Raw genomic sequence first — 12,334 nt, forward strand, 5'->3', positions numbered from 1 at the left:
CTCCCAAAGTGCTGGGATTACAGGCGTGAGCCCCTGTGCCCGGCCCATCCAAGCCTTTTTAAAGTCAAGTTCCCTTGACTTTTTCTGGAGGATTTAGTTGTAGACGTATTTATTCAGAATTGATTAACTCGTCTGTCACACAAGGGCTACTTCATAACTGTCTTGTTATTGTTAGAAAATATCATTTGTAGCCTTGCAAAAGAAGTTTTTGGGGCAGGCTTTTTTTTAGTTTTGCTTTTTTTCAGAAAATTTAACTTAGAAAACTGCAATTCTCCCTTTAAGGTAAAGGTTTAGTGTGTTTAAGTCTCAGATTAGTATTCAAATTCTTTCTTTAAAAGTAGTTTTAAGGCCGGATGTGGTGGCTCACACCTGTAGTCCCAGCACTTTGGGAAGCCGAGGCAGGAGGCTTGCTTGAGCCCAGGAGTTTGAGGCTGCAGTGGACTGTGATCACACCACTGCCCTCCAGCCTGGGCCACAGGGTGACACACCAACTCCCAAACAAAAACGTAGTTACAATGTAACCTATGATGGAAAAAGAAATCAATGTCCTTTCTGAATCTTGTGGCTGCTCTGTGCTGCCTTAGAGATAATACTGTGTAAGGCAGCACAGAGCATCCACAAGATTCAGAAGGGACCTTGATTTCTTTTTCCATCATGGGTGGTGAAACCCTGTCTGTTCTAAAAGTACAAAAATTAGCTAGGCGTGGTGGCAGGTGAAACCCTGCCTCTTCTAAAAATGCAAAAATTAGCCGGGTGTGGTGGCAGACGCCTGTAATCCCAGCTACTCAGGAGGTGAGGCAGGAGAATGGCTCGAACCCAGGAGGCGGAGGTTGCAGTGAACCGAGATGGCACCACTGCCCTCCAGCCTGGGTGACAGAGCGAGACTCAGTTTCAAAAAAGAAAAGAAAAGAAAGAATGGTGTGTAAAGACTTAAGGGGAAAAGCAAGGCCCACCCTTACTACACATTTTTGCAGTAGCCACTACACGTTTCCTGCTGGGTGCTGGTGTGCTGAGCTCGCCATTCACGTGCTGTTGCTGTGTTTGGGCGTGGACTCCAGCCCTTTTGCATGCTGACCTCACTCGTGTGGCATGGATGGTCGTAAGAAGAGTGTCCTGGCTTCCACCACCTTTTTAGTTATCCCTTGCTTACCTCCTGCCCCCAGCCTGCCTCCATGGCATACAGGGTAGCATGTGAAGAGTTTACTGGTATCCTAAAGGTTAAGAATGAAATATTTTAAGGTAGCCCATGAAAATGGAACTTTTTCCCGCTTTTCAATGGATGTATTTTCTTATCCCCTGAATTACTTTGAAATGTTCCAAGCATATAGACAGGGTACAGTTCTTTTCAATTAATCTTAATCTCATTTGCAAAATGAGGGGATTGTACTGCATAGACCCAGTTTCATTAGCAATTTATTATGGTCAGTTTGTATTACAAAACATCAGTAGATCTGTAGTAATTGGTCATCTTTAAGAAAGCAGAAAAATGATAATACAATAGCAAGTAATACTTATATAGCACCAGGGCAGGCAGTGTTATAAACAAATAAACATACATGTATATTCACACATGCATATATGCATATGTATGAAATCCCACGTGCACATTTAATCTTCACAATGCACAGTAACCCTGTAAAGTAGGTACTATTATTATCCCAGTTTTACAGATGAAGAAAGTGGGAAGTTAGTAATCTACCAGAGGCCACATGGCCGATAGCTGAGGTAGGAAATCAATACTTAATTGGCACATTTTATCATTTAAATTACACTCTAAATGAGATAGCTTTCACAAAGTCTCAGGTGATAAGCTTTGTTAAAAGAACGTTTAGTTAAACACTTTTTTTTTTTTTTTTTTTACTGAAATCGCTGTATACTCTGTGAGGCCAGAAAGCTGACTTTGGTTTCTTCATTGAGCACTGTGAATATATTTGAAACCTGCACTTTTTCAGTGTTTCACTGTATAAAAATGATTGTGCTCATTGGAAAACATTGCGGTTTCTAAAATATTGAAATGACTTTGTTATTAAAATTTGTTAAAGTCACATTTCATTTTGATTTTTCTATCTTACCTCCATTTCTTTTGAAATTCTTAATTTCTTTTGAATTTCTCTAGTGGATCAAAATAAGAAATGTTGCATCTTCTTTGTTTTCACTATTTTAGTTATATACCTCTGGTTAAGTTTATTTTGCTATGTTATGTATATTTAGCTAGTTTTTACGGTGGAAGGTAAATGTAATTTTAAGAACAAAATTTTTTTCATGAATTCACTTAATGATTTTCAGGTTTTGTCATTTCTTCTTGCTTTAACATGAGTTTTGCCCTTTGTAACACTAGTAACACTCTTTAGTCAGCTAAAAGTTTTAGCTAGCAACATTTTTCTTTCATCTCTTTACCCCTCAGCTTTCCAGTATTTAAAATCAGGGTGCTGGTTCTCCAAGATCCCCTTCCAAGTCTGGAAAATGAATGTTTCATTATTTAGAATGATTTAAATGTTATTTCTAGGCCTGAAGATCAGTTCTGATGGATTCAGTGTGTCCTTTCTTGTCAATGCATCTGTTCTCTTAAACCCTTTGTTCACACTTTATGATTGGAGTGTGCATGGATTTTGTGGTTTCTGTCATTTTTGATGTTTCTCTAAATGTTTGAAGTGATTGGGAAAAGATGAAAAGGAAAGTTACACTATTATGATTGTGTGTGGGTGGGAAGGTGTCCGGCCTAAAGTGAGGTACATAAGAAACATTCTTCATAAGTCTTGTTTCAAAATATATTTTAAAAATCTTACTGTCTTGGTTTTCATACAGGATGACCCCATAGGAAATATTAACCTGGCTATGGAAATCGCTGAGAAGCACCTGGATATTCCTAAAATGTTGGATGCTGAAGGTGAGATGAAAATTGTGTTTGCTGAGTTACAGAAAATTTGAAGACTACGAATGTTATGGCTACACATTGGGACCTTGCAAAATTTTATAGCGAAGTTACATCCGAAGTACTTTGGATTCCTAACAAATTTCTGTCACTGGCCACATAAGTAGTAGAGATTTTCATGTGTAGCTTGTTCATAAAATTTGTTTTTAAAAATTGTACCCTCAAACAAGCCAGCAAAATTACAGGAAAAGGATTTGGTAAAAAGTTCAGCTTTGGCTAAGAAACAAAATGCTTTTATTTATAATTTTAAAAAAACATTTCCTGTATTTATTTTTTCCAACAACATAATGTTTTCTCCCTAACCACTTAGGGACAAGTGTAGCAAATAAATCCCTTTGTGACATACTTAAGAGAAAAAAATTCCTTCCTTCCAGCCAGAAGTTAGAGAATTGAAATATAGAATATGGAGCATTCAACCATCAGTGTACCATCCAAACTTTCACATATTATTTTTAATTCATCTACATTTATTTAGAGCTGAAAGAACTTCCATATATTTTGCACTTCAGTATCACTCATTCTGGGGACTTGTTTCAAATACTTTTTTGTCCCTTTTATATGGTGAATTTGTGTGAGCTGTACCTACAGCAGACCACTGAAAGCACAAATGTGTGGACACCATTCGCTCATTTTATTTATTCATGATTTATGCCCTCAAGAAGCTTATATTCATATATTACCTTGTTTGTTATTGTAAATATTATTATTCCCTAGTGGTCCATTACTTCCACTAATTAGTGATGTTGGGGAAAACTAAGGAAATTGATTATAGTCAGTTGTCAATCTTCCATTCCTCTTTGCTTTTGGTAATTGTATTATGGCCTTTGTAACAAATTACTGCAAACTGGGCAGCCTAACACAGCAGAAATTTCATAGCTCTGGAGGCTGTGTCTGAAATCAAGGAGTAGGCAGCTCCCTAAGCCTCTAGGGGAGGATTCTTCCTCGCCTCTTCCAGCTTCTAGAAGCCCCAGACATTCTTTGGATTGTGGCAGCATCAATCCAATCTCTCCCTCTGTCTTCACACAGCCTTTTCCCCTCTGTGAATATTTTCTTTTCTTTTTCTTTTTCTTTTTTTTATTTTTATTTTTATTTTTTTTGAGACAGAGTCTCACTCCGTCACCCAGGCTGGAGTGCAGTGGTGGGATCTGGGCTCACTGCAACCTCTGTCTCCCGGGTTCAAGAGATTCTCCTGCCTCAGCCTCCTGAGTAGCTGGGATTACAGGCATGCGCCACCATGCCCAGCTAATTTTTGTTTTTTTAGTAGAGACAGGGTTTCACCATGTTGGCCAGGCTGGTCTCAAACTCCTGACCTCAGGTGATCCACCTACTTCGGCCTCCCAAAGTGCACGGATTACAGACATGAGCCACTGTGCCTGGCCTGTGAATATTTTCTTACAAGGATACCAGTCACATTGCATTAAGGGCCCATCCTACTCCAGCATGACCACATCCTCACTTGATTATATCTGCAAAGATCTAACTTCCAAATAAGGTTACATTCACAGGAGTGCTGGAAGTAAAGACTTCACTGTATCTTTTTGGGAAATGCAGTTCAACCCAAAACAGCAATCTTTCAATTAGAACTCTAATTTTGCTCATTAATTAATCATTTTAATCAAACGTCTGTATTATTGGGTATTAACACTTGAATGCATTATTCGGAATTCTACTTATAGTTTCTCTAAAAGTCATTAGAGGGACAAAGTCTATAAAACACTGAAGTAGGAACATAGGAAATTTCCTTTCCTCTTTTTCCATCTGTCCTAAGCTAAGTTTATATTTGTAGGCTCTTTCTTTTGACCTTTCATATGATAAATAACTATCTCGAGTTTTCCCACTTGGGTTAATAGCCAGGGTACTAAAGAGGGAGAAAATAGGCAACAGTTAGTAAATTTTCCAGTTTATTCATGCCTCCCTAATATCCTAAACTGGGGATGAGTTTCCTATTCACTCACGTAGAATTATTGGCAGGATCATCATCAGTGTTACTCTGGCGCTGCTAATATTCTCTTCTCAGTTGTTTGGTTTTTCCTTAGTCTCTGAGTCCTGGTCTGGGCAGATGTCCATTCTGCTCATCCTTCCAGGCAGATGGGGTGTGTTAGCACTGTGTTCATTTCCTCCTAATCTTCCATACTTTTCTTCATCTTTCCCTTTTAATGGTTCAGAAGAATGCTCACACGCTGTATTATTATCTTTACAGAATAATTGCTCAAAAGAATCTTCCGGCAAACAGTTCTGAACTTGGCCACCTAGCGTGTAGAGCATGCGGTGGCATCACTGCCTAACATTTAGCCACGCATTCCCTGTATTCCTGTATTCCCGTGCCTTCTATCAGCAGTTTAAAATTTCTGCTGCTCTTTGATGGTAATGTCAGGTCCAGGTCTCCTCAGATCATGAGTGCCTTTTGGTAAATCCTTGCCTTCCCGCCTGCTGCCATGGACCTTAATTCCTGTCATTTGTGTTGGTCTCTGAACCCAAGTGGGGATTTTCAAGTGACTCATCGGCCCACTCACCCATGAACTGTTATTTGTAGCAAAAACTGGTGAAACTCTTCCTAAACTTATCTACTGTACTTTTAAAAGGTTGTAAAAATTGTTTCTCTATTTCCCTCCACAAATCTTTGTTTGAGGTGCAGACTAGGTTTAGATCTGTGGGTACATTTGCTCCATGAAAACCTGCAGAAGTGATCTTGTGGACCCCTGGGCCCTCCATGTGTGTAGCAATAGAAAGTCCTGGTGAGTGTGCTGGTGTGTGCGCTCTGTTCAATTCCGAGGGCCTAATTCTGTCCGTGGAGGTGCCTTTCTTGCTAGGTTAGGGCTCTTCTGGGTTAGCCTTGGCGTTCTCTTTGGCAATTCCTTTGTTTCCTTTGACTATTCTCAAAAGTGTACAGAGAGTAATCCCTTTGCAGGTGTGACTTCTTTGATTTGAGCCAAAATGTTAGTAACATAAGTGTATGGGGGCGAGGGGGGAGGATTCCTGATTCCAGCACCTCTGAGGAAGTGCTTAGCAGAAGCCTGCTGATATTAGAACATCCACGCAGTTAACCTTCTTTTCTCCACACAGATTTAGTATACACTGCCAGACCCGATGAAAGAGCCATAATGACTTATGTTTCCTGTTACTATCATGCTTTTGCTGGTGCACAGAAGGTGAGGATGTAAACCATGAGTCACTGCTCACCCTTCACCTTCTGTGTCTTAATTTTTTTTCAATTGTTTTCCTCTTTTTTCCCCCGTCTCCTCCGAGTAAGGAGACTGTCTGGTTCCCAGGAGGCAGTTGTTTGTCTTTTTTAGTCTAGCTTTCTTTGAAACTTACTTTCTGTTCATGCAGTGGTATGCCGTTCATGTTTGTTTTCTGGAAGATTCCATAGTTACACAACCCCACATCCTTTCTGTTCATAGTCTCTGCAAACCCAATGACTAGGTTTCACCATAGGGAATTGTCAGGTATCTTTTTAACTTCACTCTGACCCATTGACTGACCCAAGTTTATGAACGAGGTTAAAAAGCAACTTACCAAAAAATGGTGTTGCCAAGATGGAGGAAGAAAGGATGTAGGTTTTCATGGTTCTGTTTTCTGTCTTCCTTTTGGCTATTTCAGCAATTAGTAGAAATAGTAGCGAGTCATAATAAGCACAAGCCATGTAGACCCTTCTCTTTAGATGTTTTGTTATTCTTGGTGATTTCTATAAGCGGTATGGTAAGTATGTATTGAAGTTATTAAAAGAGCTGCCCTCTCCAGTGAATTTCATCGTCACGCAAGGCACTTTACAGAGTAGAAATCCCCAACAGTTGTTTGGGTGGGGAAGGGGAAGTGGGAAGACAGATAGCCCATTAAAGCCCTGTGAATATTCCCCGCATCTTGCAAAGTGACCTGCGTTCCCCAGAGCAGAGGGGCCGGGTGCCCTGATGTGGTTGGAGGACCGGAGTCACGAGGAAGGGGTAACAAGCTCTGATCTGCAACAGACCAGGTTTCCATGTGAAAGCATTGAATGCACCTTTAAAAGCCCATCAAGGGGTGGGGGAGAAAACAAGCCCTCAGTTTGATCCTTAAAAAACATGCTGGCTCAAACCATCCTGTTCACGAATCATTTCGATACAATATGGCCTTCCTGAGGTTCGGGACCACGGGCCCATGAAACACAGAAAACTGGTCAGTGTAAACCAATTTGTTCTTCCCTCTGTTCTCCCTGGTTTCTCTCCTTCGTCTGTATGTGTGTGGTGTGTGTGTGTGCGCGCGTCCTGTGTTATTTTCTCCCCCTTCAGACATCGTGAACACCCCTAAACCCGATGAAAGAGCCATCATGACGTACGTCTCTTGCTTCTACCACGCTTTTGCGGGCGCGGAGCAGGTACTCAACACTTGTCCGTCCGGGCTGTTGTGTTACTCTCTGTTGGTTTTAGTTGTGTGTGCATACTTGAGTGTGTGTTTGTGTGCTTCACATCTTACCTTGGAATCTTTCTGAGTGTTTTCTAATAACCTCATATGGCAAGTTCTAAACTGTGAAAACTTTTTTTTTAACAGCTTTAACTTTAGACAGTTCCTGAAATGTTTTTATGTGTTTTACTTTTAATGTATTTCCTTTATTTCATTAGTAAGTTGTGGAAAGTATTTGTGCTTTAGAAAAAAAAATGCCATGAAAATTGAGCCACATGCATTGAATGGTAAAGGGGGAATGTGGCAAGGAGAAATGAATGCCTTTCCAACCCGGCCTTGTTCTCTGCTTAGAAATTGCCTTCACAGTTCCGTGATTTGGTCTAATATCCTTCAAGACTAATCTTATTTTAAGTGAAATAGTGGAAGGGATAACAGAGTTGGAACCTCAAAAAATTTCACATTTCTCAAGACAAATAGCCCAAGGGACCTTGAGGAAGAGTGGCCCTCAGCTTTCTGCATATTCACCTGTTTCTGTTCCTCTCCTTGGAGGATCTTGATAGACTGCAGTGGGCGGAGTATGCATTATTTCAGTGACCGCTGTGAAGCCCATCACTGGGAAAGGATGCTAACAGGCTGATGAGGACTTTAAAGGAAAGGCCTGGGGACAGGCTGCGGGCCCAGAAGCCAGATAGGCAAGCTTCTCTTGTTCCATCAGACAGTTATGGTTCAAGGCGCTTTGCCACTCCTGCCCCAAGTTCCTTTCCACAAAAGATGACAGAGAATTGTGTATTACCTCAATGACTTCTCATCTAGTTAGACAAAGTCTTAAAGCACACTCAGCTCTGTGGAAGGATCCCCTCCAGAAAGTTCTACATATTCATATCAGGAGATGAGGAGGTCTTCAGTGAATTCAAGTGCAATGGTATATCTGGATTTTCCTGCCCCAGTTATTTTTGCCTTGATTTCCAAAGGCTAATGTTATTCAGGGAGTCTCCATCCCATCGTCATGAGATCAGTGGAGAGTTCAGGTGGACATTCAGGGACCCAAGATCTTGGTTTCCTGGACCCAAATATTTCTGTGACTAACTTGCTGGATGTTTACTGAGTTTGTGTTTTAGACTAATGCTCTCTCCCCGTTATTCCCTACAGTCTAATCAGCCTGCCGTGTAAGTCTGTGTGAAAACTGTAACAGAGGTGTGAAATGATTCATAGTATGCAAAAGCCATGCCTTCAGTCTGACCGCACCCTAAGCTAGACTCTGCACCGTCTACAGCATGCCACCCTCCTCGTCCCCTCTCATCACCCACCTCGTTCCATGCTGTGTGTGCGCATTCCCGTCGACAGAGCCGTCCTGTTTACCTATTGTGTTTTACAGGCCGAGACAGCGGCTAACAGGATATGTAAGGTTCTTGCTGTGAATCAAGAGAATGAGAGGCTGATGGAAGAATATGAGAGGCTAGCGAGTGAGGTAAAGGAAACTGGTGACCTGCAGTTCTGTCCATCCTCACGCAGGGGCTGAGGCACAGAGGGTGAAAAAATACTCCGTGGGGATATATATATATATATATATTTTGCATTTTTCATCTCAGATAGGATGAAAGTAGGAAAATACACTTGATCTCTGAGGTTGTTCCTATTGTAGTAACCTAACTTTTGGCAAAAACATAATCCCCAGTGGTCTTTCCAACAATCCCAAAGCAGAAAGGTGTAGTTTGCATGTCTGAAGATAGGAGAATGCGATTCTCTGCTCAGCTCTGCACCTCCAGGGTTGAACACCCCTAGACGACCTTGGGTTACTTGTTTTTTTTTTTTTCCTGTTCACTGGCTACCAACATCACATAGGATGCACTCCATATGCAAAAGCCTCACTCCACATAGGGACCCAGTGTCAAAGGAACTGGCCCAGCCTGGTGTGCGGAGCTGGCTCGGGCTCGTGTGTCTGTATAAATACCCAGAGGAAATCTGGGGAAGACAGAGCCCTCCCTGCAGAATATTTGAGCATGAGTTTCTGTGGTGCCTTTCCAGAGCTCTTCAGCTAGACTCTTGGTTAGGACAGCAGTTTCCAGGTTGTTTTTCTTTTCGTTCTTGTTATAGCATACGTAGCGACTACGCAGTGTCCTCGCTGCATCTGCACTGTTTTCCCAAATACAAGCATGGGCTGCATGAGGCCCCCAGCCACCTCCTCTCTAAATTGGACTCAAGTACAGTGACACATACTTCAGACCAAATAATTTTTGCTCTGCCTTATTTTTTGCTTTGTTTTGTTTTGTTTTGTTTTCTATGACAGAGTCTTGCTCTCTGGCCCAGGCTGGAGTGCAGTGGGGCAGTCCTGGCACACTGCAACCTCCACCTCCTGGGTTCAAGCAATTGTCCTGCCTCAGCCTCCCAAGTAGCTGGGATTACAGGCGTGCACCACCACACCCAGCTAATTTTGTATTTTTAGTAGAGACGGAGTTTCACCGTGTTAGCCTGGCTGGTCTTGAACTCCTGACCTCAGGTGATCCACCCGCCTTGGCCTCCCAAAGTGCTGGGATTATTGGCGTGAGCCACCGCACCTGGCCTTCTTTTTAATTTAGCTGATATTTGGTCTTTATTGGGAAAAGTATCAGGACATTTGGAATAAATGTTCCAATAAATAGTAGTGTAACTTTATGATACTGAGTTCATATTTTCATACTGCTGCTATAGAAAAATTAAGCTTGATGGCATTGTTGAATGGCAGTGACAGGGTTGCCAGACATGAAGCACGGCCAGTACTGAAGGCCAGAGGATCCTTAGGAATTCAATCCTTCCTTTTCTTACTGGGTCCTTCATTTATCCTCCTAAAACCCTTAGACTCTAGGTATATCACCATTTAAACTATTTTTCATTCGAATCTGCTGTCATTTTCCAAGTGCTCAGTAGGCATAAGTGTAAATGATGGGGTTTTCAGCAAGTCATTTCTAAGACCTAGGTAGTAATTCAAGAGGTGCATGTGTATTTTGTCCTTAGGGATTCACTACCACGTTCGCTTTTATCATGCAGATTTACTTAAAAGCTAGACGTCAAAATACACTTTGGCATTGAGTTAGGCCCAGGCTTACAATACAGTTGTGTAGTAAGTAATCTAATTAGATTTGAGCTTATTTTTTAAAAACACATTGTAAGTGAAATCCAGTTCTTTGCTGAATTTATTACACTACAATTCTGCCATGTCAAGTATTTTGGGGTTGTTTTGTTTTGTTTTTTGTTTTTTTAATTTGAAAGCTCCATCCAGCATTTGTCTGCTAATGTCTGGTCCCTGAGTTTCCTGTAAACGTCACATTTTTGTAAGACACGACTTTACGTGCTCACTTTAAGTTTTCGACCTGTGTTTGGTATCGTTGGGGTGATCACTCGCGGCCATGGGCGGACACTGAACATCTCGTTCATGCCTCTGTGCGTAGAGGTACCACATCTCAGTGATTTTAGGAACATTCATCCTTTGCAAATTCTTGGATGCCTCATTTTTTTTTTTAACTGGGGAAGGGGGTTTGCTGGTGTCTTCAGCAGTATTTTTGTGTTTGGGGAGCAGCTTTTGGAATGGATTCGTCGCACAATCCCCTGGCTGGAGAACCGGACTCCCGAGAAGACCATGCAAGCCATGCAGAAGAAGCTGGAGGACTTCCGGGATTACCGCCGGAAGCACAAGCCACCCAAGGTGCAGGAGAAATGCCAGCTGGAGATCAACTTCAACACGCTGCAGACCAAGCTGCGGATCAGCAACCGGCCTGCCTTCATGCCCTCCGAGGGCAAGATGGTGTCGGTGAGTAGCGAGCGGCAAGCCCTCCTGGCGCCACGGGAAGCCCTCCTTCTAGCCTAAAGGTGTTTGACCTGGGTCAGGAGGAGGCATTGACTTCTTGAATCTTTTTAGTTGTGTGAATGTCATTTTGGCCCTGTAACCACTTTGTTCTTAATACTTTTCTCCCAACCATCATGCACTTCTTGAATCCAGCTGCCACTGGGGTACAGTGTCCCACAAAGAGCAGACCTTTAGGAAACGCTCGATGAACAGCCTCTTTCTCTCATCCCTCCTCATGGCCTTGGCCCCTCATGTCCACCAGCATCTAGATCATGTGTCTTCTGTTCCCTGCTGTTACAAGCTACCCATCTTACCTTTGCAAAGTCTGAGTCCTACATTTATCGCCCTCTCTTCCACATTGTCACTTTCTCCCTCTCCACCGAACCATGCATACCGGCATACAAAAGTGCTGTCAAATATGCCAGTCACAAGCTGAAACCAAGGACTCCACATCTCCCACGAGCAACTTCTTGGCTCCCCTTCACAGCAAAACATCTAGAAGGAGTTCTTTGCGGTACCTATTTCCACTCCCTCCCCACTCACTCACTCACTTTTTTTTTTGGAGACGGAGTCTCACTCTGTCATCCAGGCTGCAGTGCAGTGGCGTGATCTCAGCTCACTGCAAGCTCCGCCTCCCGGGTTCAAGCAATTCTCCTGCCTCAGCCTCCTGAGTAGCTGGGATTACAGGTTCCCGCCACCACGCCCGGCTAATTTTTGTATTTTTAGTAGAGAAGGGGTTTCACCATGTTGGTCAGGCTGGTCTTGAACTCCTGACCTCAGGTGATCCGCCCGCCTCGTCCTCCCAAAGTGCTGGGATGACAGGCGTGAGCCACCACGCCCAGCCCCAACGCACTCACTTCTCTTACCCTTCAACTTGCAGTAAACTGGCTTCTGTCCCTGCTTCCACCAAGAATGTTCTTGTCAAAGTCAATGGCATTCATGTTGTCAAAGCAAGTCATTTTTATTTTTATTTTTATTTTTGAGACAGAGTCTCACTTTGTTGCCCAGGCTGGAGTGCAGTGGCATGATCTCGGCTCACTGCAACCTCTGCCTCCCGAGTTCAAGCAATTCTCCTGCCTCAGCCTCCCAGGTAGCTGGGATTACTGGTGCCCACCACCACGGCCAGCTAATTTTTGTAATTTTAGTAGAGATGGGGTTTCACCATATTGGCCAGGCTGGTCTCGAACTCCTGACCTTGTGATCCG

The 12,334-nt window shown here is 42.7% G+C and overlaps 1 protein-coding gene across 4 annotated transcripts in view; it reads left to right on the forward strand.

The window, feature by feature from the left end:
* ACTN2 (actinin alpha 2) overlaps nt 1-12,334 on the forward strand; it is a 73,343-nt gene that overhangs the window by 40,889 nt on the left and 20,120 nt on the right. For 2 of the 4 annotated variants that reach the window (XM_004028645.5, XM_063708022.1), the window contains 4 exons: nt 2,806-2,887; nt 7,198-7,283; nt 8,685-8,777; nt 10,863-11,093. In XM_004028645.5, coding sequence (XP_004028694.1) covers nt 2,806-2,887; nt 7,198-7,283; nt 8,685-8,777; nt 10,863-11,093 — 492 coding nt within the window. Of the gene's footprint in view, nt 1-2,805; nt 2,888-5,995; nt 6,082-7,197; nt 7,284-8,684; nt 8,778-10,862; nt 11,094-12,334 lie in introns of those variants that run through there. The other 2 variants (XM_004028646.5, XM_063708023.1) reach the window with 2 other exon arrangements.

The sequence above is a fragment of the Gorilla gorilla genome, chromosome 1 (assembly GCF_029281585.2).
Source record: "Gorilla gorilla gorilla isolate KB3781 chromosome 1, NHGRI_mGorGor1-v2.1_pri, whole genome shotgun sequence".
Classification (NCBI taxonomy): domain Eukaryota; kingdom Metazoa; phylum Chordata; class Mammalia; order Primates; family Hominidae; genus Gorilla; species Gorilla gorilla.